At 34.1% G+C, this 27,308-nt stretch overlaps 1 protein-coding gene across 1 annotated transcript in view; it reads left to right on the top strand.

The window, feature by feature from the left end:
* The window catches only part of LOC148281899 (transducin-like enhancer protein 3-B), a gene marked incomplete at its 5' end in the record, with an annotated part of 131,514 nt that overhangs the window by 37,314 nt on the left and 66,892 nt on the right, over positions 1 to 27,308 (top strand). The window contains one exon of the mRNA XM_088225966.1: positions 13,714 to 13,930. Coding sequence (XP_088082092.1) covers positions 13,714 to 13,930 — 217 coding nt within the window. The remainder of the gene's footprint in view (positions 1 to 13,713; positions 13,931 to 27,308) is intronic.

The following is a 27,308-nucleotide window of genomic DNA, read 5'->3' as shown; positions in this document are numbered from 1 at the left end:
ATACACAAATACATAGAACATGTGGCGCAACCCACGTAGATTATTTGTCAACCATTATTTTTTGGGAAAAGTTTATTCTTGTTGGATTCTTGTATCAAATTAAATATTTTCGTTTATCTTCTTATTTTAAGAATTGGGGTTGAAACATGATACACGTGGCTGTGTAAAAAGAACCGCCCTTCAATTGGGCCGTGTAAATTTCTAGTTGAGTTAACAGAATCCGGTGAATTATTAACCAGAAACCTTTTTGCTATTCTTCATTTGCCCCGAAGTGCTCTGTGAATATCTATGGGAATTTGTCAGGAATATGTTGGAAATTTGTTGAGGATTCGCAGGAGATAGCTGAGAAATATAGGTACAGATAAACAAACTTATTTGTAGAGTTGCGAAGGGCACCACCGTCGATATAGTTTTTTTTACCTCCATTCTTGATGCCTTTATACCCAGCGAAAGCGCTCGATCGTCAATCTTTATTATTTCGTGTCGGCTTCCTACCTTCCTAATAGATATAGCGTTCAAAAGCAGCCTCCAAGACTCTTGTCAGCTGCAATAACTTGTGCGTTCTTTAACGTCGAACCTTTGTGCCGTAGTTCAGACATGAACAACTGTCAGAAGTGAAATACATCACGTCGGAACCTGATACTTTTTAAGGTATGCAAGCGTGCTAAAGGCTCTCGGGAGGCAACTGCAGAATGTAGAACCGAAAAATTGGATTGCTACTTTATATCATAATTATTAATCATCAAATGTCTACAAAAATCACGAATAAAATATCTGAAAATTACTCATTTCAGCGAACCCTTTTCAATTCACAGAACTCAATTTTTAAGATGCCATAATCATTCCCTTTCTGCACCTAACGGTGCATTGGAACACCAACCACCGCGTTACGATTCAGGTGCCAGTCCGGGGACTTTGAATCATTCCTGTGTAAAAACACCTTTTTAAATAAATATTTCATGTCAACCAAGTCGCCAATCGAACTCAAGACCTCTTGCATGGTAGGCAAACGCGCTGGCCGTTAGATTACGAGGCGGACTGTAGAAGATATAGAGACTATTAATATGTTTTTTAATGTAATATAATTTTTGGTGGTGCGTAACATATTATTTTATCAAATATGTATGAACTCATAAAGTTAATCATCTTGCTTTGTAGAGAAGCAGAAAAATAGGAACAAACCTGCGATAATTACTGTATAAAATAACGATCGAACCAAAACCGAATCTGACAGCAGGATTCTTCATCCAAAATGTCATCTTTAGTTCAATTTTCGTCCGTTATGCGGATAAGTTTGCGGCACTGTACGGTTGGATCACGGAGTAATCTCGCCCTGAGTAAATTATTCACCCAGTGAACGTGGGTTGTTACACCTGTCCAAATTGCACCTACCGTTTATGGGAGACAGGTACTGTAGACCCGAAACTATAACAAGCTACCCACGCGCACTTTGGTTCCGAAATACAAGACTTAGAGACGAGGCTCCCAATGGAAGGTTACTCCCTAATACGTGAGAGAAATTACATGTTTTATTTACAATGAAAAGTTTATTCGCCATTCGCTTAAACGAGCTTTTTTAGCGAGCCAGTAAGAGTTTATTTATTTAGACAAACGTGAATAAATAAATTGAATCGTACATCTCAGTAGAGACCAAGTATTGTTGAAAAGGGAGTACGAAATATACACATACACATTAATTTTTGTACAATATTATATTTTGCTATAAAATACATTTTGAGCTGACTGATGTATGCTAATACAAGTACTCATACATAAACAAGAGATATATTTATTTTTAAAATATTACAACAGAGATGAAGAACATTTAAGAGAAGGTAATATAGAAGTCTAGGCATCTACAGGGCTTATGACCTGTCAATGGCTGGTTTAAGTGGCCACTTTACACACTGTGTAACATTCACTCTCTCAAATGTTCTTCATCTGTGTTGTAATATGTTAATAAAAACAGCTCCCCAGGGAGTTGAATCCAGTCCTTGTCTACAAAAATTTGGACAAACTCAAAATATTGTTGATATTTATTTTTACACTCAAAATTTTATTCCGTGAGGTGTAGCATTTTAGCGTAATTTTGCGTATCTTGTCGTTGGCTCCTATGGTCTGTCGAAAATTATAGATTAAACCTAGTACTTCCATTAATTCAGTGTTTACATTTCGGGGCCTGTCCCGTCTCTTCGTCAGAACACCAATCAAACTAACACGCAAACCCTTCAAATAATAATAATATATTTATTTCGGAATTTTGCGCCATTTATCTATTATTTATCGACATCAACATCATTCGATTCCTTTTCTAAGAATATTTTAAACTTATTTGCATCATCTTTTTTGTCGCATGCTTTTATGATTTTATGTATTATATTTCTAGACACTTTTGTTACCTCGTCCAAACTGACCCCCAAATTTCTGAATTTAATATTATAATTTATTTTTTGACATTGCACTTCTAATGCAAATGCTTCGGACAATTGGATTATGAGGATCTGCGGTGGAATACCGATTTGATGAATAGGTATTTTAATATAGATTTGTGTCACTCTTTTGCAGGTACCTCTCTGAATACTGTGCGAAAAAAATCTAGCTAAAATCGACAATATCCAGGTATCGTTGTTCCGTTTTCCGTCCACAAAACTGAACCGATTTTGATGTATTTTTGGAGAAAGTATATTAGGAAGAAATTTTCTGTGTCGGCACGTTTTGCTGTTTTTAAAAATAGTTATCATCGCTCTAGTGTCAATCCAGGGAGAAACTACGGGAATACGTTTGTATGGAGAAAAGTTAGACCGCGGATCCTCTTAAGGAGTAAACATTACGTTGATAAATTTAAGTGATCATTTAACTCACTGTTTATTCACAATTCTTAAGGAAAGAAATTCAATTTAAAATGTTAATTGCTTTATACATGTTTTAAAAAAAAAAAAATATATATTTTTTCTATTTAATTTTACTATGTATTTTTACTGTTATTTATTGTGGCTTGACACAGGCATAGCCTAAAAAGCCTTAATAAGTTCATCAATATTTAATTTTGTAATTTTTAATGAATAAATAAATAAATAAAATAAATTTTATGTCCAGTGGTGGGCAAACCGCGGCTCGCGAGCCCCATGCGGCTCTTGAGCACTCGAGTGCGGCTCAGCGCAAGATACACTTTTTGTTCAAATTATTTAGTTTCCAGGTTCCATAAAAAAACTTCTAGGACTCTTGTCTTTTGAATTATTGAGGATATTGCAAATACTATAATCGAATGCACGGAGAAGCGTCATATTTAACTTAAAATTATTTCAATTTCAACATATGGAGCTTAAATTATGACCGAAGTGAGAACGGTTTTTTTTCTATTTTCGAAGCAAAATCAATCATTAGATGCTTTTTTACCATTGCATCATTCATCGAAAGGTGAAAAATATCAAATGTTATGGATTTGGTGATCAAGATTGTCAATGCAATTGTCGTTAAATCTTCTTTACATCGCTAATTTAAAGAATGTTGACTAAATAACAGAGAGTAAATACGGAGATCTTCACTGTACAACAAGGTTCGTTGGCTTTGAAGAGGAAACAGTTTAACGAAAATATATTTGGCTCTCATAAGAAATCTTAATCGTCGCAATGCTGATCTTTGGCTCTTTTGACTAATGAGTTTGCCGACCACTGCACTTGTCGATCTCGTTGTGTAGTGGTCAGCGCATTTACCTACCATGCAAGAGGTCCCGGGCTCGATTTCCGACATGTTAGACATAAAATATTAAAATTTATTTCAACAGAGAGTGAAAACATTTTTGAGAAGGGAATATGGAAGTCTAGGCATTTACAGGGCTTATGACCTGTCATTGGCTGGTTTAAGTGACCACTTTAAGAAGAACTATATAATATTTATTCAAAAATGTGTTTTTACATTAGAATATTATTTCATAGTCCCTGGACTGGCATCTGAAGCGTAAGTCATAATTTTACCTTTATGTAACAAAAATGATCAAGATACACTGCGATTGGTGGATACAATGCAGCGCCCCATGCACCATTAGGTGCGGAAAGGGAATGATGATTATGATGACTAAATTTTATTATTTTTTATTTGATACTCGTTACAAAAAAGATGGATAACGTTCTTGAGGTCATGAGCCCTGTAAATGCATATTCTTCCATATTCCCTTTTTAAATGCTCCCCGTCTCTATTGTAATGATTTGAATTCCCAATTGCTTTATTTTTTTATATTTCGTAAGGATATCGACCTATTAATAAAAGTTCAAGTCAATTGAATAAAAATAGCCTGATACAAGCCTCGGGTTTGTATTATATTACGAACATATAATATACACTTCTATTTTTTATTTTGTGTTTTTCCAACCCTTAACCAACCACTTCCGTAAACAGGGGTGGGATCGGGGGTTGATATCCGGTTCTACAGAAACAAGGGTCGCACTAAAGATGTGTGGATCTGAAGATTTCCGAGAAAGGGTAAAAGGGGTTAAAGATTTGAAAGAAATATTGGACATATCAACTCGTACATATATAATTTAACATCCTGTCAACATGGAATTATGAAAAAAAAAATATTTTTTTTTTGAAAAATAAATATTTGCGTTCTTATGATTTACTCAAATATTTAATTTTGAGGGCCATTTTCAACGAGTTGTAAATAATTCTCTATTAGAAAATGGAATCAAGTTGGGGTAGAGTGGGATTTGAACCACAGACCTTTGGTTCGCGAAGAAACTGGAATATTTTAGTATCTATAAAATAACTTTTGATTATTCAGAAGCACTAACTTTTGATTATTCATTACATTTTTAAGATTGTAATTTTTATTTGATTACTAAATTATATTTTACTTTAGATAGTAAACTTTTATATCATGAACACATTGGACATATTGTAAACAAATCTCTCAAACTTCTTGGTTTTATCAATAGAATGACGACGGACTTCAAAAATATGAATACCATCAAAACTCTTTACTGCTCACTAGTAGGACGCCATCTAGAATATGCTTCTCGACCAAATAGAATGGTTTGGTTTCTTTAGATTGCAAACGGGTAATTATTCCTATTTTGAAACAGAGCAATCTCTTAATCGGTCTTCATTGGAGAAACGTAGAACGGAGATGGACCTCATGCGAAGCATTTAACAAGAATGTTAATAGTCTTGATATATTTAACACTCTATGTTATAGGTACAGAAGAGAACTAATAGGCTTGATTCAGAAAAAAACAGAGAATAGACGTTTTGTCTCTTTCTTGCTCTTAATAATTAAATCAAATGCAATTTTCCACTCCTACTTTCCTTCAATCATCCTTCACCACTCCTTATCAGTTTCATTCTTTTTCTTCCCACTATCTCCTTGTTTTGTCAATATTTCTTTTATTTTGATATATAGTGTATTTATTCTTAATATAGTTTAAACTGCCTGTAGTATAATTAAGTTAATACATATTATTGGATGGCAGGCCCTGCTATGTATACATTTTTTAAAGTTTTTATTTATATTCATTTAACCTGTACATCTGTTTGTATTCGAAATAAATAAAATAAAATAAATATGCATTTCTAAAATACTTAATACTAGTGATATCCGGGGTCTGTTTGCGATCAATTTCTTTTTATGTTCCCAACCGTGTCACCAGAAGTCAAAATCTGCTATTTATTAAATCTTCGGTAAAAACCAGTCGGTTTTTTATTTGTTAGTCCTGATGAAGTATTTTAAACACTCAATACTCAAATTCTCCCTGATCTTATTATTTTTTCTTATGTGTATTTTCCGAATCTATTAAATATTTGTTTCTTCGTTTCATTCCCCTATTCTTCTTGCATTAGTTATATCTTCAGTACCCCCCGCCTTAGGGGAAGCTTATTGGATGAGCGCACTCAAATGGAGTGAACTTTCTCATCCCTTATCAGTGGAAATAGGGAAAGAAAATGGACACATGGCTACTGGAGAAAGACCTTAATAATATATCTTATATGGGAGTTGATGTTACCTACGATATTAGACATACTTGAGCGTTATTTTTGAAGATCGTGATTTATTATTTTTATTTTATTTTATTCGGAAAACTTGCAGTCATACGTAATGAGTATTAAAAACAAAGATTTTTCAACATAAAAAGACGAATCAACTTTCCATAAATTAAGTAAAAGATGTAAACATTCATTATCAATCCCTTTCTGCACCTAATTGTGCATAGGGCACTGCATTGATACACCAATCGCAGCGTATCTTGATAATTGTTTTGTTACACGAAGGTAAGATGATCAGTCTTACGCTTCAGGTACCAGTCCAGAGACTCTGAAATATTCTAGTGTAAAAACACACTTTTATATCAATATTTCATATCAACCATGTCGGGAGTCGAACCCGAGACCTCTTGCGTGGTAGATAAACGTTATGACCACTACACCACGAGGCCGACAAAACACATTTGTATTTATTTTATTCCTGTGCATTATGTGTTACAAGGGCACATATCGAAAATACAAAGAAGACGAGGATGTTTAAATCAAGGAAGATTTGTTTTTAATGTCTTAAAAACAAAAGTAAATCTTATTTTAGCAGCTCTATAAACCATATTTTTTCGGGTAATTTATCAGTTATATAAGCTCTACAGAAGTAAGTGCCTTTCGTCTAATTGATATTAACAATTCGTTTTCATAAATCAACGTCCTCTCCCATTTGCTAAAACAGAAAAGAATCCTTTAAAAATAGTTCTCGCTTTCAAATAAGCTTCGCGTGCTTTTTTTAATAAAGAAAAGCCTGTCGGAATATTCTTAACGAGATTCAAATCGGCCGAAAATTTCCGAAGGGTGGGTTCTCGCTTCAATACAACTGTCTTCAATAAGCTTCATTGCGAAAAGCTTAACCCCTACCCTATTTGCCGAACCCCATCTTGATTCCGAATCTGAAATTGTTCTATAAAATTTCTGGATAAAGAATTGATTGCGCAGTTGTTATTTTTTATCATTCTTCTTTATTAATTCTTTCTCCATCCAACCTTCCCCCTTTTTAATTTATATTAATTTGCGTGAAAGGTTTTTTGTAAGAATCTGCTCCCCTCGTTCTCCCGAAGAGCTTTACGACTTCTTAAGACCGTTCGTAAAAATGATTGTTTTAATATTTAATGCCCTCATTAAATGGAGATAACGGTCTTAATTACCTGTCCCTTCATTTTCTTTGATAGGCACTGCTTTGTGAAGAAGAATTCATACCGTCAATTATTAAATTTTACATTTCTGTTCGATCTAAATAAATCTGATGAAAACATGTCATTTTTTTTACGAAGTATGGGTTTATTTTGGTAAAACGTAGATATTTCTCATTTTACACCAAAGAGTTTTATTACGTTGAGAGGATTAGAAAAAATCATTTCTAATGGAAATTGATACGATTAAGTTCACAAATGTCAATGTTATTTTTTACATTTCATCTATTTTCTCAGTTTAAATTAAATATATAAATTTACACATTTCATGTACGAGTAATTTAAATTCTCAACTGTACTTACTGGTGATTATTAAAATCAGCTATCAAATAATTTTAAACGTGTTTTTAAACTATCTTCAATGTTGACAAATTACAACAAGATGGAGAACATTTTAGAGAAGGGAATATGGAAGTCTTGGCATTTACAGGGCTTATGATCAGTCATTGGCTGGTTGAAGTGGCCACTTTACACACTGTAACATTCACTAGTTTGAATATCCATGTTTATTCAATTCTTCCGTCTGTTGATTTTACTGAAGTTAAAAAGCTGAAACCTTTATTGTTGTGAAGAGATTCAGCTGATCGAATTATTTCACATACTAGGCAACGCCTGAAAACTATCTTGAATGTCTTTTGTAAAAACAGATAAATAATTTATCCTTCCAATATCGTCAATCGCGAGTCACTTGTCAGTATTACAAAGAGAGTAATTTACCGATGTTCGCCGATATTCTCAACATGGGGCTTGAGATTAAAGAGAATGCCAAAAAAGTGTACCCAAATAAAACCAAACTTTGAATATCATGCATAAAATCCCTTTACTACGGTGGATTTAGATATCTAGGTGTGAATAAAGTTACGCTGGTATAAACACTCATAAATATGTCCTCTGGCTGCCTCTACAGGTACTGGCGGAGGTAAGGTACGTAAATGTGTAATCCGTTTTCTTTTTTATGACCGTTCAATTTATTTGTTTGTCCGCCTGCCGAGTTAAATTCTTCTCACGAATTGTTCCTCATTGAATATTCCTCCCCACCCTGCAGACACTGGCCAAAAAACACCCCTCCTCCGGCTCCCGGCAGGATTGTGAATAAATCATACCGATTCCGCTTTTTCCTACGGCACTAGCAGAATAGAGAAATATGGAGTGCTGATACCCTCCCGTCGCCTAGTTCCGTATTCCGCGCGCTGGAAAATGCCAGTTGTTTATGGAAAGTGGGTTTTATAAATTCACAATTTTCTACGTGGTTGTACAATGTTTCGTAATCTAATAGTGTTCGCGCGAATCTATTGTTGCCAGTTGCCAGTTGCCAGTATCCGAAGACTTTGAAATATACTCGCACATTTACTCATTTAATATCTTCAAATACAAAAACAAACATTAAACTGAAAATTGTTTCAACATACGGTACGACCAACATATTATTTATCATTATTTTATTTTATTTTATTGAAACAAACGGCACTTAGTGCCTTTTACACATTAGTTGCAAATTCAATAATATACATACATGTAAGTAATTTTAATTTTTTTGTAAATCTTTGAAATATGTTGATACATTGAGGGTTGACATTCTTTTATTTTAAAAGAAAATCTGGACGTTACAATGGCAATAATTGAAAATAAGTAAAATGTAGCATTTAAAACAAATTAATACCAGTTTTTTTTACAAAATAAAAAGTATGAAAAGATAAACAGTATACTAATTATTGCATTAACACTTCAAAAATATTGATAAAAATAAATAATATGATAGTAAAAAACATTTTTGAACCTTTAAAAAAAAACTAATAAAACAATACGTATTAATAAATAAATTATAACAATTTTGACTCACACTGAACGATAAAAAATAAATTAATAGTATTATTTGAAACTACTACTTAGGTAAATAGTATATATATATATATATAAATATATACTGACATAAAAAAATTATAGAGAGAACTATTTTGTACTTTTAAATAAAATCAAGAAAAAATTAAACAATACTTAATGATAAAAAAATGTTATCTAGTACTATTAGGTATTATTATCACGTATGTGGGACTACCTACCCTTCGGACATCAGAAGTCGCTTATCTTATATTGTAAACAATAACATGAAAACCGTGTTTTATTTATTCGGTCGTTTACTTTTTAACTGCTCAATGTATATTTCTTTCTTTAAATCATTGTTAAGTTTTTAGAATGTCATTCGTCAATACGCTTTGTAGCGCAAGACGTTCGTTAAAGTAGCTTCCGTGTGTAAATGTCACGCAAATGATTTTATTTCACACGTAGAACTGTATTCTTAATCCGCCTGGATATATATTATGGTTAAGAGTATGTCAAAATTGTTGATTGCAATTCATGATAGTACGCACAACTGATACTCATAATAATTTAAGACAAAGGCGTAGAGATTTTTGTAGGTTCTAAGATCAAACATACGTACATGCAAATAGGTTGATAAAGGTGTCTTATACCCGTGTATTCAGAGACGATACTTAAGGTGAGGAAAGTACATTCTAATCTCATATGCAGAGAATAACCCGAAGGTGAAGACAATAGAATGTACTTTCCTCACCTTAAGTATTGTCTCTGAATACGGGTATTAGAGTCGGTGGACGTTATGTATTATTTATTGAGGTTAATAAATTCTTTCAACACTAATAGAAAATTATTTATTGAATTGGCGTTTTTTTGTGGAATTCCTTGAGTTAGAAACTAATTTTGAAATCAATCACATTCGTTCGAAAGTGCCCTTATAGTAATTAGTAAATAATTTCAATGTTAGTTTCTTTTTTGTATTATTTTGTACACTAGCCAAACACAAGAGCCTGACTCTTTTTTGGTAAGTTCAACCTGAATTTCTTTCATAATGTATTTCTTATTGTGTTGTTTTCATGTTAAATAAATTTTTACCATTATAAAATGAAAAATTGAATGAATACGTCGACTTGTTACTAACTGTTATGAATAATGACTGATGACCAATATAATGAATAGTTCGACGAACTTTACTGTCACAAAATATGCAAATAAGCCTCGGGTCTCGCTATAGTAGTACTTTTTGCATGCATCCCCATAAATACAAATTCGTGTGTATCATGTGATCCAAAACAGCGTTTGAGTTGTCGATACAAGCTGGTTTGTATTTGTTATCTTCCGTCCCCTATCTCCGCTCGGCATTCTCTCCACGAGTCTAGGAGTCGATATTTATCTCCCAAGATGATATTTTATTCACAGCGTGATCAGCTGCTCCCTTTCCGAAGATTATCTCGGATAAAAGGTCGCGCGGAATTGTCGACTTTCTTTGTGAAATTCGCCAAAATCACTTTTTCGGCACACAAAGGCGTAGCGCTGAATTTTAAATGTATGGGAAGTGCGCAGCCCGGAAAACTTTTGTTATACATTTATTCAAATCTCGAGATACCATCTGCTAAGATTTATTTTATTATTTCGCATTGCTCTTAATATGGCTCTTTCACAAAATATGCCATTCAATCCGCATTGTTTTCGTTTCCTTGTTCCTCAACTGATGTAAATTTATTTTTTATTTTTGTACTTAAATAGGGTTCATAAGATTTTCTATGCTCTAACATAAATATACCTACATATTTTTATTAAAAATAATCTGAGAAGGGATTGAAATATAAACATTACTTAACTTTTCAAGTGCGTACATATATATCTGTTAAATTTAATTAATTTAATTACGTAGGTACATTTTATAAATTTATTTTCGTGACGTAAAAAGTGTGATTATTGTAAAATTAAATGCGTTATCCAATATTATGCTAGTGACTTTATGTCTGTTACTACGGAAGCTGAGTCTCATTGACAATAATAATATTTAGCCTTTATTAGTAATATTTAGCCTCTATAAAAAATATTTAAATATACTTAAACCCTATACATATAAAACAAACACCACATTTTACACACATCACTCCATAAGCCGCACTTCTTATTCACAACAATGGAGATACCAACACAATTAGAGTCATGTGTTATACATATTCTCGTCACATTTGGTTGTCCTGTTCATAAATTATATTATATATTGTGTTGTGTACGTAATTGGTGCTGTGTTAGATTTGTGTTTTTTTTTTAATATCCCTGTATTATACCAACGTAGCACCGTGTGCACAAGTAATACACATAAATAAATAAATTAACTACATACAATCGACACATTTTGTTTATTATTTACTCTAAAACATGCATTGGAATTGGTTCTAATTTATTTATTTTATTAGGGAACAATTAACTGGATATACATACATAGATAACATACAATATATATAATATTTCTAGACCCTTCATCCTTTCTCATTGTTTACTGGATGCAATGTGTTACAAACAATGAATTAATACATAGAATAATAAATCAGAAAAGCTGAAAAATTAGTTTGAAGATAATAAAAGAATAAAAAACATTTAGGAGGAATCGCGATCTGACTTTTGTTCATACGAACGTATTCCCGTATTTTCTCCCTGGGCACCAGAGCAGCGATTTTTACACACTATTGATATTTACCATTGACGTGTCTCTATCGTTTCGGTTTTTTGGTCAATTGTTTCTTTTGGGAGCTAAGACCATTTAAAAACCCATATAAGCGCCCAGATTTATCTGCCATCTTCGGACGTGCGGTATACAAATATGATAAATACTTTTAAAAATTGGAAAAAGTACCGATACAGAAAATTTTGTTCTGAAACTCTCTCTAAAAAAAACCATTTGGATAAGTTTTTGAGAGCGGAAAAGGGGACAACGAAACTCGGTTTTGTCGATTTTAGCTAAGCATAATCAGTCCGACGTGTAGTTGTCTCACAATATCAGTGAGGCATCTGCAAAAGACGGACAGAAAAACTATGCTAAAATACTTATTCATAAAACTTCTCTGGTGTCAGAGGCATAAATAATGCAAACGATTTTTTTAGTAGGGAAAATGCTTTAATAATAAATTATGGTAGGCAGACCTATAAATGGTGAATTATTTTTTAATTCTCTTTAAAAATTACTGAAGACATAATATATATATCTTTCGCATCGTGGTTGTAAACCTCAATGTACTGCCGGCGCTATCGTATTTTTTATGAATTTTTATTCAATTAAAAAACGTAATGTTTTCATATTCATTCTTATTTATGTGTGACGTTTGTAAATTACATATAACCCTTAGTCAGCCAATTTTCAGTATCAATACGAAATTCTTATTCAAATTTCAGTACCGATTCATAACTCGTTGGCCATTTACAATAAAACCAATTGCCTGTTGGTTGGCTTCATTTCAAATAAAGAACACTTAATCACGAGTGTTACTTCAGAACGCTCTGTAACGGTAATATTTTTATTTCATCGAATGATTATTGTATGAAGATAGTATCTCAGATACTAAGCAACTCTTGTACCCGATATGTCAATAATTTATGAGATTTATTGTATTTAAAATATTAAGATTTTCAATATCTCAATAAAGACGAATGCATAATTTATAGATACCCCAACAGGGATTTATTTTGTTTTATTTATTATGGTTCACAAACAATAAACAATACACATGACATTGGTATATGATCACAAATTGTTATTTTTATTTAAATGTTATTTTATTTATATGTTATTTTTAGATATTGTTCATCAACTATATGCACAAATAAAGGAAAAAAAGTTTTTAATTGTTTTTTTTTAGTAGCAGCCTATAATAATAATTATTATTATTATGGATAACTTATATAGCGCCATTTTCGTAATATAATAAATTAGATAAGATATAAATTTAATGTTAACTTTTTAATTTAAGAAAAATAATGTACTTTTTCATATTACTTTTTCACCACATGCTAAGAATTTATTCAAATAATTTAGAGAACAAGTGGGTTTTAAGTTTCTTCCGAAACATCACTTCACTCTCACAGTTTCGGATTTCTGCTGGGAGAGCATTCCATGCCGTAGGGCCTGCGACCGCAAATGCACTTTCGTCGAATTTAGTGCGCTGTTTGCGTAGAGGTACAGATTACAATGGGAAGTTAACAGAGTTACCTTCGGCTGTCCAAAAAGAAAAATCGATATTTGTGTACGAAAATGAGTATATTTGCATGAAAATTTAAAGTATCTTCGTCGGCAATCTATAATTACACATGTTTAGAAGAAAAAAATGTATGCATATTCCGCTTTTCATACAGAAAAAAATATTTTACTTTGTTGATAAAATTGAAGATAAACGTTAACTTTCCATTTTAATCGGGGCCCAGGGACTATGAAATATTTTAAGTGTAAAAACACCCTTCCATATAAATATTTCATATCAACCATGTCGGGAATCGAACCCGAGACTTCTTGCATGGTAGCCAAAGGCGCTGACCATTACATTACGAGGCAGACACGAATAATATTAGTATGGATAATTTTTTTATTTTTTTTAACATTTCCGAAAAAGTGGTTCATTGAAATGATTTTTTTCCCACGAGTATGTGTTAATGAGCCTCTCTTTTCCCTCCACAGCAACAGCGGCCCGACCTGCCGCGGCTGCTGCAGCAGATGCACGCGCAGCAGGCGCCGGCGCCGCCGCTGCCCGCGCCGCTGCTGCCGCACGCCGCGCTGCCGCCGCCCGCCGCCGCCGGCGCGCTGCTCGGCCTGGCGCACCCGCACCACCCGCTCGCGCAGGGCATGCCCAAGCCGGACATGCACAGGCAGCTGGACGACGTCAAGCCCAACAACGGTACGCCCGCAGCGCCAATATTTATTTATCATATTTTGAGTTTGTCTAAATGTTTGTAGACGGATCGTCGGGGTCGTAGAACAACGACGGTGTTAACGAAAAGGCGGACTGTAAGGGAAAAACGAATTTCATTCAGTTTTGTGATAGGTTGGGTATATTTAAAGAAGGGATAGGAACATGGAATGGACACCTACCTTTGATATGATGTGAATGTTCTATTTCGGACACTGGATGATGAAATGCACTATGAAATATAACGATGTTTACAGCGACGCGCGACGAATTCAAGAACTTTTTATGCAATGTAATGTACTGTCAAAAATGTTGTTTTGTTTTTGTTCTAAATCCAAATCTTCTAATTTTGAATTTCTTCTATCTTGATGTTAGGTAGGTACCATAAGAATGGGTCAAGGGAAGGATGGGAAAGAAAGGTAATTGGCCAGGAAAAAACATTGATAAATGCTGTTATTTACTTAACAGACGGATGTACTAAAAATTTGATATTCTTATTTTTTTTCTTAATGCAATGCAAGCTCCTGACGTCACATCGACCTGTCAAGATCTATTGTGACGGGTCTCCATGAATAGTTTTCGCCCTCCAAGACCAGGTCTTTAAAAAGAGCCTGGCAACTGTGTGGAGGGCGAGAGTTTACATTTTGCTAAATCTCCCCCTCTAAGCCCAAATCCGTAAAGTATCGGGCTATTCTGTAGGGGGCGAGCTTTTTTACATCCTCAGGTTTAACCAGTGGTCCCCCGAGGATGAGGATCCTTTTATGATGTAAAGCATCACATTCACATATAATGTGTATAGGTGTTTCCTCATTTGCACTGCAGAACCTACATCTAGAAGTTTCGAAAAGATTTATTCTGGCAAGGTGTTTGTTAAATCTGCAGTGCCCTGGGCGGGCTCTAGTGATAACCCTCATTTGGTTTCGGCTGAGCTTTATTAGGTCAAAAGCAAAACTTTGCGAGTACCCTTTTATCAGTTCCTTCGCATTGTGCTGGCCAGGTACTTTTTGCCAGAGCATAACACTCTGCTTCCAAAAATGCGACATTGATTTAGATTTGATCTTGAAATGGTTATATAAAGGCTTTACATTGCAGATTAAAAAATAATAATATGTTTAACTAACCGAGTTATCAAATGATATACTTTTATACTTATTAAGTTGTGACATAAAATGTTTTTTTTAATTTATGAAATCTATTGAATATATGGTCTCACTAACTGAGTAGGATAGAGACAGGAGATAGCTCATGACTGGTAAGATATTAATAAAACGTTTTTGAACATTAAAATAGCTATTTTAAACAAGTATTTAATTGCGATAAAAACATTACTTACCGGTGAAAGGTTATACCATAGCATCAAGACAAAAGTTCAATAGTAGCCGGCGAATGCTCGCATCAGACTTAAGTCCGGTCTATCAAACATTTATGCCAATTGGCCGCAGGTTGAGGGACCATATTTCGAACGCTCGTGGTTACTCTAATTATATATACCTCAATGGTTTTTTAAAAATATTTTTTGATGCTATTCCTCTCTAAAAATGAGGCAAGCTCATAGTGGAACTTGAACTGAATTATTAAATGGATCACTATACCGTTTGACTAGACGTAGGTACACATGCTTTAGACTAGTTTGATATTTTACGATCATTTTAGTTTAAGTAGTTTTAAACCTTTCCAAAGTTCAACCGATGTTTTTATTCCCAGTTCACACTTCACGCCCTGTTAGCTCCGGGTGATTTTCTGAAAACTCTCGCCTCAAAATATCCCGTAAAACACAAGGACTCATATGAAGTTCATGCGCAGAAAGCGCGATGTAGAAAATCTTCAAAGGCGCAAAAATTCTATGGCGCGGCGTCTACTTACCTACAGAGATCTTTTATGCCGGTGTAAAGGGCCATCGAGTCGCGTCTCATTTCCGCGGAACTCCAGAAACTTCTATCCAGGCATTCTGTAGAGGTGTTAGTGATGGGATTTTTCGCTATTTTTTATGCTTTTCAATAGCATGCGAAATTTATTGGCTTAAAAAAGTTTGCAGTTTACAATAAGGTCCTGGTGCCGACCCGTATGTATAGAAGCGAGGTATGGAATTGTAAAAACAAGGACGAAAGTAGGTTTTTCTATAGATAAATTTTATGTCGAAAATAATTGGTCTGACACGTTTTGTATATCCGAATCTTGCTTCCAATCCGCATGTGTTTATTGTACCATATGACATTTATTAGGCATTTAGATGTTTTAGTAACTGAGATCGATATGTTCTAACCATCACTGCCACTGTGGCAGCATCGTCTACGTAGCATGTGATGTTAACGAACGTATCTCCCCCAGTTCTAGATTTACCACTTCCTCCATTCTTGAAAGCTTTTTTATATATTTATTTTGTTTATATAAGAAAAGGTTTTTGGCTCATATATTGTTGTGTTACATTCAGTTATAAAGGTGCTAAACTTGCTTTGTTTCTTGTTCTTTATATAAGTTTTTTTTTATTGTTATGCATAACTTATATAGCGCCATTTTCGTAATATAATACGTCAAGGGCGCTTTACAAAGTGATTATATAAAGATATACATTTTATTTTAACTTTTTTAATTTGTAATTTGAGAAAAACAATGTACTTTGTCACCACATGCTAATAATTCAATCAAATGATTTAGAGAAAAAGTGGGTTTTAAGTTTTTTCCGAAACATCACTTCACTCTCACAGTTTCGCACCTCTGCTGGGAGAGCATTCCATGCCGTAGGGCCTGCGACCGCAAATGCGCGTTCGCCGAATTTAGTGCGCTGTTAGCGTAGAGGTATAATAACTTTTCCTCTCGCCGTAGACGTAGCTGATCTAAGCGTAAGACGTCTGTCAGTTAGTTCATCTGGAATGCAGAGTTCCCTTAGATATTCTGAAGCAGAGTTGTGCAGTGACTTATACATAAGCCAACAGAGTTTGTATTCCACCCTCTGTGTGTGGAAAACGTAGCCAGCGTAATTCCCGAAGCAGTGGAGTGATATGATTGAACTTAGAGATTCTAAAAATAAGTCTCGCTGCGGCATTCAATACTGACTGTAGGTGAGACATTTTATTCATTGGTAGACCTTAATATTAGTTACGTCCGAATTGAGTTGTAGGAACTCCTGATAATGTAATTTATACAGAAATGCGTTTTGTCAGCGAATCAAAATAAAAAGGAGTTAGAAGTTGGTCATAATTTGAATGTGGTTTAGAAATTTGGGACTAACATGATCATGACTACATTTAGTTGCTATGCTAATGTGAATTCTTTATGATTCACGATGCTAATGCTAATTATGCCAACACTAGTAGATACCTTCCAGGTCCTCTTTCGGTACTCTCTAGGTACCCTCTCTAGGTCCTCTGCTATACATACTCTGGGAACTCTACTTTCTAAAGTGTATAAAAGGCGTTGAAGGCGAGACTTGAATCTTCATTCCAGTGTACCTTCTTGGGACCGGAATGGGGTTCGCTGTTTCGAGGACTGTTGTCCGTAAAAGGGTTATTTTTTGTGCCTATTTTTAAGGAGTTATTAAATTAGAGTGTTTTTTAAACATCTTAAGAGTTGGTTGTCTGAGTTTAATTGCAAAATTATAAAAACATGCTGTTTCAGACTAGTCAGAAAAGATTTTAAAATTAAAAATATTTATCATTTTCACCCTAGGGCCTTGTATTGGTACATACAACATACCCATATTATTTTTAGCATGTAAGCCAACGGCTCCTAACCCTTTTGAAGCTATAACCCAACCGCACATACACACATTTACATACACACACACACACACATGAATATAAATGTCGCACACATACAATTATGTAAACTCTTTTCTCATAATATACTACTACTACTACTACCATCACGCCATTTCCCCGTAGGAGTAGGCAGAGAGAATGGACCGCCACACACGTCTATCCTGGCATATATTCCTAGCTTCTTCTTCGACATTCATACATCTTATCATACATGCCCTTTGGTTCTGTCTGCTTTTGACATGATTAGACTTAAGATTTTGGCTTATCTGATCATGCAACGTCTTCCTTGGTCGTCCTCGTCTCGCGTTACCATTCATTTTCGCCATATATACTTGTTTTACCATTCTTTCGTCGTCCATTCGTTCTACGTGACCAAACCATCTCGGAGACCCTTTCTTAATCTTATCAATTATACTTGACTCAGATTTACACTCTCGCCTGATTTCATCATTCGTAACCCTATCATACATTGAATTCCCACACATTCGTCTAAGAGATCGCATTTTAACCGCGTTTACTCGGCTTTCATCCTTCCTCTGCCAGTTCCATGTTTCACTTCCATACATAAATGTTGGGACTAAAACTCCGTTGTGCACTGCCAGTTTAGCTTCGATTCTCCCTCATTGACAGATTGACAGGGTATTTGTTTGATTGGCTCTAGTATTGTTAGTACATTTCTACTTATTTTTTATGTAATAGCTTTAAAAATCTCAAATAAAACAAATTTAAGCGGGTTAGATATTTATTAGCTAATAAAAGAGTAAAGGTAATGAGTCAGGTCATGAAAAGGTCATGAGTTTCAGATACCTGGGAGCTGGGAGTTGAAATCTCAAGTCATGAAGATTTGTACTCTGAAGTCCGAGAAAGAGTGTCGGGGTGAGTGAATGGGGTATATAATATGGAGAAATATGGATATGCGTATCAACAGCAAGGTCAGAATATACAAGACACGTGATAGACCCATCATGACGTGTGCTGTGGAAGCGCGGGCTGACACTGTTCATACCAATGAGCTACTCACATACACGGAAAAGTTGCTCGTTGCCGAATGAGAAAAGCTGCCCGAAGGAGCTCTGTGTAATCTGGTAGCCTTAGCATCTTTGTGCTGAAAGAAGGTAATCCAGAAATACATAATATGCACTTTATTGGATTGAGAAAAGAGGGAAGTGAATTCTTCACTGACTGGGATTAAATTGAAATATATACATATATATAATCCAAATATACTAAAAGAGATCAGTTTGTATGTTCCCAATTATTATACTAGAGCGAGATCTCATGCACTCTTTTACGCACCCAGAACCCGTACCAAAGTCAGAATTCACCATTAATAGGGAAATTCGCTTGCTCAATACGGCTTCTTAGCAGCTTTCTGCTTTGTACTAATTTATGTCTAACTTATGAATGTCTTCATTACGTGATTTGTTAAACAACCCGTAAAGTAATGCAGACTTCAATTGTCAAATAAATAATACTAGTGATTAATAATTCAGACGGAATCTTTAAAATCACAGCGCTTAAATTGTTCCTTTTTTATCCTTACGCGATTTCTAAAACCATCTCTTGGGTCGTTTAATACTTCCGCGCCGCCCCATCAAGTCGGCAGTTCTCCGATTCGATATGCCTTTTAATTTTCAGGCGTTAATTACCATCTTAAATTTTCCCCACCCATCTCTATCCCCCAATCCCACAGCCGCGCGATTTTCCTCCCTCAAACTTCGGTATTTTTTCGAATTTGTGCCGAGTTCATATCCATTCCGGTAGCCATTATTCATCTGCCCAGCGAGAAGCCAGCAGGGATGCCTTAACTTTCAGAAACATTGTTTTATATATAAAAAAAAATATATAGTTAACAGTTTTGTTTATACAGCGATAAAGTTTTACAATTCACTTTCTAATGACATAAAATATATACAAGACATCAACGCAAAAAAAAACTTTTCTTATAGCCCGCCCATGTGACGAGTTATATGTGATGTAATTTTATCTATTAAATTCAATTTAATTCAATTAATTTATTTTAAATAATACATACATTACAAACTAAAATTTAATACGCTCATATTATAAAAATATAACGAGACTCCTGTCAAAATAGTAAGAGAATCCTGTTTCGGAAAACCCCTTCGCATATATGGAATGGCATACAGATCAACATCCAGAGCGATGTTGTTCAGCATAGCAGTAGCCCTTCCAACACGCATAGCTTGTTGGTCCTGTATTTTGGAATATGAAACAATCTAAGCTGACGCTGCGTTAGGTAATTATCAGGAACATACAAACCAATGGTCATCATAATCTCAGAATTATCGATCATACCGCGCAACAATCGATAAAAATGTGTAATTAAATACACATTCCTTCTAGTCTCTAAACTGTTGTAGCCAAGCATACCCTGGAGGAACTCGGTCGGGTAGAGCCAAGGATAATACACGCACTCTCTCGTGTAGAGATACCTCAGAAACTTATTTTGGATTTTCTATATCATAAGAGAGTACTTCAATTCATGTGGCCCCCAAATCATTGAGCCACTTCGCATCAAGGAGTTGTAAAGAGTTCTCAGTACGCGGGTGTTTTCAAAAACCCTGGCAGTACGCAGAACAAATCCTAACGTCTTCAATGCATTGCCACTGATTGTCTCCACTTTAAATAGTGTCATAATATATTATATCCGCTAATACCAGCACTTTTGCTGATTGGGAATATTTTGTACCAATGAAATATGTGATGTAATGTAATATGTAATTTAATATGTAAAGTATAACGACACGTTTTGTCACAAATAAATAAATCTAACAAATTACAACAGGGATGGAGAATACCTTAAAGGAATATGGAAGTCTAGGCATTAAAAGGGCTCATGATCTGTCATTGGCTGGTTTAAGTGGCTACTTTACACACTGAGTAACATTCACCATTTTGCCTATGTTTGAATATCCACATTTCTTCAATTCTTCAATTTGTTGATTTTAGTGAAGTTAACGAGCTAAAACCTTTATTGTTGTGAAGAAATTCATCTGACTGAATTATTTCACATACTAGGCAACACATAAAAACAATTTTCCAATTTTTAAACTTCTTCTTGGACCAGTTGGTTTTATTACAATATTTGAGTTTGTCCAAATGTTTGTAGACATGGACAACTTTGCCTACAAACATTTGGACAGACTCAAACTCAAATATTGGAATAAATCTAATTCTAAATCAACTAATCTCATATTTATAATGTACTCGTATAACGCACGGTAGAAACTCTAGCATGTTTAAAGGTATTTCTTAGAACGGCGTAAATAACCATTGGACAGTCGAAGCAACTGTGTATAAATGTATAATTTTATGTTTATGAAAATAAATAAATTTTGTGATAAGATAAATTTTCAATTTTAATTTCAATTTTCAATTTTATTTATTCATATATATGTACATTACAAAATGGAATATCTTAATTCATACATATAGAAATAATTAAAATAATTAGGTAAAATTGGGTATATATATAAAAAACACATAAGTATACATAATATCCAGAGAATAATATGTTAAAAAAGTAAGAGAATCTTGTAACGAAAAACTCCCTCAGAGACGTGAAATGTCCAAAGTGATATTGTTTAACATACAGATAGCCCTTCCAACAGGAATAAACATTGGCAGGTTGGTCCTGTATATTGAAATGTGAAACAGTCTATGCTGACGCTGTCTAAGGTAATTATCCGGAACATAAAATCTAATGCTTCGTATAATAATAATATAGAGGAGCAAAAGCTGTTTAGTAATAATTTACCAATCATTTTGCTTGTTTTTATTTTTGACTTGTCTTTATTAAAATAATAATAATTTTAAATGTAATGTAGGTTTTTCAATATAAAAATAAATGATAAAATACATGAAAAATGAAAACACGCAGGTGAAGTCCATTCAAATTATTACTTATTATTAATTATTGCTTTATGCGTGCGTAATAATAAGTTTTTATATACATCGTTGTAGTGCGCCTACTAAAACAAACGAATTTTGTATAAGTTATTAAACATTAGAACGCACTGTACAAAAATTTATTAATTTAATTTTAATGACTTTTTTTACAACAGACATAGAACTCTTTTGAGAAGGGGATGAGGAAGGTCAGTGGTTTAAAAAAAATTAATTGTTAATAGAATATTAAACTCAGCCAATTAAAATATATGTATATGTATCGTATTATCAGCGCTACGATTTTTTAAAGTTTCGTATTTCTAAAATTAATCCCCCTGTGACATCTCAAGTTCTCTTCTACTCAGTTAGCTCTGCCGATTGGTCCGTTGACCATAAGTAAACCGAAAATCTTCCACAACTCTCTTATCATTGGCTGATTCATATGAACTAGGGACGTCGTTCAAAGCAGTTCGTTTTTATGAAAATATATTTTTCGTATATTTTCAAGAAACTTTGCCGTATAATTTAATGCTTTAATTTTTACCGCGCGTAAGAAAACATTTTTTGTATCCAATTTCCCGTAGGGCTAAAGCTTCTCATTGACCAGTTAAAGTGATCGTTACCCACTGTGCAACATTAATTTTTCTGCCTATGTTTGAATATCCACATTTTTTCAATTCTTTAGTCTGTTGATTTTGTGTAGAAAAAAATTTAGTATTATTCCTTATAAAATTTAGGTATATTTAGATCAAAAATAAAGAAATCTCGTTTAATTAAATTTTTGTTAATGTTGATTTTTATGAAATCACATAAAAATAATGTAAGTTTCAATTGTGTACGGTTAAAACATTAATTGTTAAGTTTTGTTGACAAAATAAAAGTTCGCGAATATGAAATTCATCCCTCGTCGGGATGGGGTAGAGCTGCCGGGTGAGAGCGAAGTTATAAGAGGGGGTGAACACGGGGGTGCTGAATGAAATATTAATTACTAGCGGGGGCGTGACAGCAGAACTGTAATGGGTTTGGGGTTCGATGCCTGCTAAGTTGATGCGATAAAGTATACTAAACTATGAAAGAGGATATTCGGCCCATAAACATTTTAATTATGTGATTAAAACATTCTATTTTGACGGGATTCTTGATATAACATGACACAGGGCTCAATAGATTTAAGTAGTTAGTATAAAGCAAATACATGTCAAATCAAATTTAAGGATAATTGACTTGCATTTTAATTTCGAGAACTTAAAACCGAAATGACGAGACGTATCATAAAATAAAACTTAAATAATGTTTTTTAATAGTGTTATGCTTACTTGTAATGGTCTTATTCATGTTTCAGAGAAAACACAATTCACAAGATTTTTTTATTTAATTTTGCTTTTTCTATCAAATTATAGTTTTCTTATTAATTCATACTGCTTCTAAGCCTTCGATAAGTGTTACCAATAATTTGGTTTATAATTTATAATGCTACCATCGTTACCAAATCTGTATGCGATATGTAAACTACGGTAACTCAAAATATTATTATTATTATATTTTTTTTGCACCACAACAGGCCAGGAGGCCCAATTACAGGGGTGAATTTCATCACAGAACACCCAGGCTTGAGAAAAATTTAATTTTAATTTTTGTGTTCTCACCCGGAATCGAACCCGGAACCTTCCGTGCTTGAGTCGAGCGTCTTGACCACTACACCACGGAGGCCGCCGAATGTATGATGAAATTAACTTATTACTTTGTCGAAATCAAATTTTTCGTCCTCTATATTTCGTCGTCCGATTACAAACAAACCATCACGCCGTTCTCCTGTCAGGGTAGGCAGAGAGAATAACGCCACATCACTATGTCTTTGCATACAGACCTCGTTTCCTCTACATTCATACATCTTCTCATGCACGCACGCCGATTATTCCTACTCTTGACATGTCATGTGCCATGTCTTTCTCGGTCTTCTTTGTTTTCTGCATACATCAACATTCGCATCGTATATCCTTTTATCCGTTCTTATGCTGTCCATTCGCTCTACATGTCCAAACCGACGCAGCACACCTTTCTTGATTCTGTCGGCAATGCGTGTCTCAGCCTTACATAGTTACTGATCTCGACATTAGCATTAACTTCTAACTTCTTTAGCTGTAACTTTTGTTGTCTATCTGTCTTTTTTTCTGCAATTCCACATCAATAAAGGTTGAGGACTGTAAGAAAACATGCAATACTCCCAAAGACTTTTTAAATGTGTGTTTTTGTCTCAGAGTAATGATTCTCTAGAGAAGCCCTTAAGATCTATTGCATAGTGCAAAACCGTTTCAAATGTTTGGTTTGGTTTTAGTTAGGTTTTTACTTTAACAATATGCGTGTACTGGACGGTTTCGGTTTGCCCTTGAAATTTTTAACCAAAGTACCTATTTCCCGTTGTATTTATTTATTTATTTTATTTTATTTATTTGGATAACCAACAGCTATAAATATAACAAAACAAATAAGCCAATTACAGGTTTTCACAAGTAGCATCACAGTAAGTTATAAAGGTTCTCGCACATAAAATGAATAGTAATTTAATGTAAATTCAAAAGAAAAGAAAAAAACTACGAATTATTTCGAAAACAAACGCCGTACGTCATTAAGATTATTTGCAAATAAATCTATGTTAAATAATTAATTTATTACATTAAAATTATTAAAAGTTCGCCATAAATATGAATTTTGCCTATAATTAGATGAAACAAAATGTATGTGAAGAAGAAGGTTATTTCTTAGAACTTTGGAAGGAACATTGACAGAAAGTTTGCATAGTAGTTCAGGACAGTCGATTGAACCAGAGGCTTCAATCAAGAGAATTTTTAGTAAATAAATTATATCCGCCATTTCACGACGTTTTTGTAGAGGCAATAGGTGATGTTTTTTAAATATATGAATATATCGATCGGATTTAAACTCAAGTTTCAACCGGAAACACATGAACTTTACGATTTTTAAAAAAATATTTTCAATGCGTGATATCTGCACATTGTACATAGGATTCCATATTTGTGATGTATATTCTAAGTTGCTTCGCACTAATTTACAGTAAATAATTTAAAGTATTGCTAAAATCTGTAGCTAACTTCTTGGTCAATAATCATAGCACGGTTTTTCTCCATATGGACGACTCTATTACATTATTACTCTAAGGATTTTGTAATGTGTATCAATATATTTTACAAAACGAATACCTGTCTCCTGAAAAGTTGGGTTTTCGGAGATACTGTAGTTTATATCTCGCATAAATATATGTTAGTACATAATCAAATCGGTCCTTCGTAAATTAGATATTTATTATCTAACAAATACTTTTTTATATAATAATAAAAATACAATAAAAAAAAAAAATACGCATATTAACCTCTTTTTTGAGTGAACGTTTAACGTACGATTGATATTCAAACAAAAATTGACATCAAAATAACCTTTTTTGAATGGGATATTATTGCGACCCTCTTGAAAGTAATAAAAAAATTAAATCTTACGGAACTAAACTGAATATGTATATTATTAGTCGATGTTTCACATTACTAAATTAATCGAATCCGAACTTTAGATTCTGAAGCGTCCTAGCTACTATAACACATTAGCCGTCACTTAAAATCCACAAAAAATTATCATCAGCATTCCCTTATCCGTACTCGAGACGGGTTGCGGTCCCGCGGTAGAGTCGCTGGCTCCGGATCAGGAGGTCCGAGGTTCGACACAACTGGTTTCCAATTTTTCTAACATGGTTATTTGCGACTAACAAAGTGGCACCTAAATTTAAATATTTGAGTAAATCATGAGAACGCAAATATTTTTACAATAGCGACTTATTTCGATCGTTCGCTATACACGATCATAAAGGTAAGCTGATTCCGCTTTAGATGCCATATCGAGAGACAAAGATTTTTTTACTGAAAATTTCGTACAAAAAAAATCATAATTATTTTTCATCTTGCACTCCACTTAGTTGTGAAAGCTTTTTATTGCACTCTAGATTAAATCACACTTTTTGTAGAGTCCTACAGACACACCACCCCGCACGTCTCACCCCGTTTTCCCCTCACCCACCGTTTCTGCATTCATTTGTCACTCGTAGTAACGAGGGACCGTTACCCCACTCCGCTCTTTTTTTCCTTTTTAACCCTCTCTGTTTTTCCTTTTCCTATCCTCACTCCGCTTTTCACCCGACCGAGGGGAGTTAACCCGCTAACCGCACGACACCCCATTCTCAGGACGGTTATTCTTTTTTAACGTTTCGAAATGAACGCCACAAAAACAGCCATGGATAAAAAAACACGTCATTTTGTGTTATATTTACATTATCATAATTCCTTTCGGTACCCAGTGGTGTATAAGGCACTGTATTCGTAAACCAAATGCAGGGTATTTCGATTATCTGTTACATTAAGGTTAGGTGGTCAGTCCTACGCTTCAGATGCCAGACCAGGAACAATGAAATATTGCAGTTCAAAGAACATTTAAAATAAATATTTCAAGTCTGCACCCTGTTCGGAATTGAACAGGATACTGGATGTTCTTTAAACCCTGTCACATCCGAAACCACGATGATCAGTATGAATAAGAAGACATATAGGGACATTGAAATAAATTTTTAGAACGAATAAAATGTACAAAAATAAAATATACACAGATACACCGTCAACCACGTGGCCATGTCCTCCTCCCTTCACCCCCGCAGAAGTAAGCAACCATTTGTTTTTTAAACATTTTTTTTTTTAATTCATCGTTCTAAATATTTTTTTAATATGCTAATATGTCTTTTTAGCCATACTGATCATCGTGGTTTCGGATGTGACAGGATTTAAAGAACACCCTGTATATTATGTACTTGTATATAGATACAAATTAATGATATTTTTTTGTAGATTACCTGTAAAATAAATCACGGCTCGCCATTGATACATACATTAAAAAATATATTTATCTATTATCTCTTGCAGTTTAATTTTCTATGTGTATTTTCCAATGTTAGTTTTTTGTTGCACCTATACTACCTATAGGTACAGAAAGGTCGTTACTTGGAATTTTAATGTTAAATTGCAGCGGAAAATATTTAAGGGTGTGAAAAAATAATTTAGATACTTTCTTTCTTTTGTTACCGTAGTTTTCATATGGCCATTATTTCATTGCTTTTCACCCCTCCGGAAAGCAAAGAAACGAGCTCCAATATTAACCCTACAAAATATAACAAGGGCCGCTATCAAGCCTTCATTTCCCACTCGTTTATCGGAGATGCCTTCAGAAATGATTACTCCTTGGTACCTCCTTCCTTCGGCCTACGCACCCTTATGATCTTTCTTCTCTCACCCTTCCTGTTCGTCCCCTACCGCGATCTCGGAGCAGACAAACGCGGTATTCTTGCACCCTCGCCTCGATACAGCGACAATTGAGTACTTGCTTAGATATTAAAACCTACCCCTATAATACGATAGATTTTCTTTTTGGCTAATTAAAATTAAAGAATACTGTATTTGATGTCTTCCTCATTTTTAAGGATTAGGTTTATTGTCTTTTCATTGTACAATTAATAAGTTTTACTCTTTCATACCGATAACCATAGAACTAACTATGGTTTTCATTCCCCTACGCCCAGAATTCTTATGTCTGTCAGCAAATATACCAGTCTTGAGTTCTTTGATAACAAGTTGTCTTCTTTCAAA

Source organism: Micrasema longulum, unplaced genomic scaffold, assembly GCF_059751315.1.
Source record: "Micrasema longulum isolate JH-2025_06_02 unplaced genomic scaffold, ASM5975131v1 h1tg000402l, whole genome shotgun sequence".
Lineage (NCBI taxonomy): Eukaryota > Metazoa > Arthropoda > Insecta > Trichoptera > Brachycentridae > Micrasema > Micrasema longulum.
Note: the sequence above shows the minus strand (reverse complement) of the source record. Positions and strands in the feature narration are given on the sequence as shown.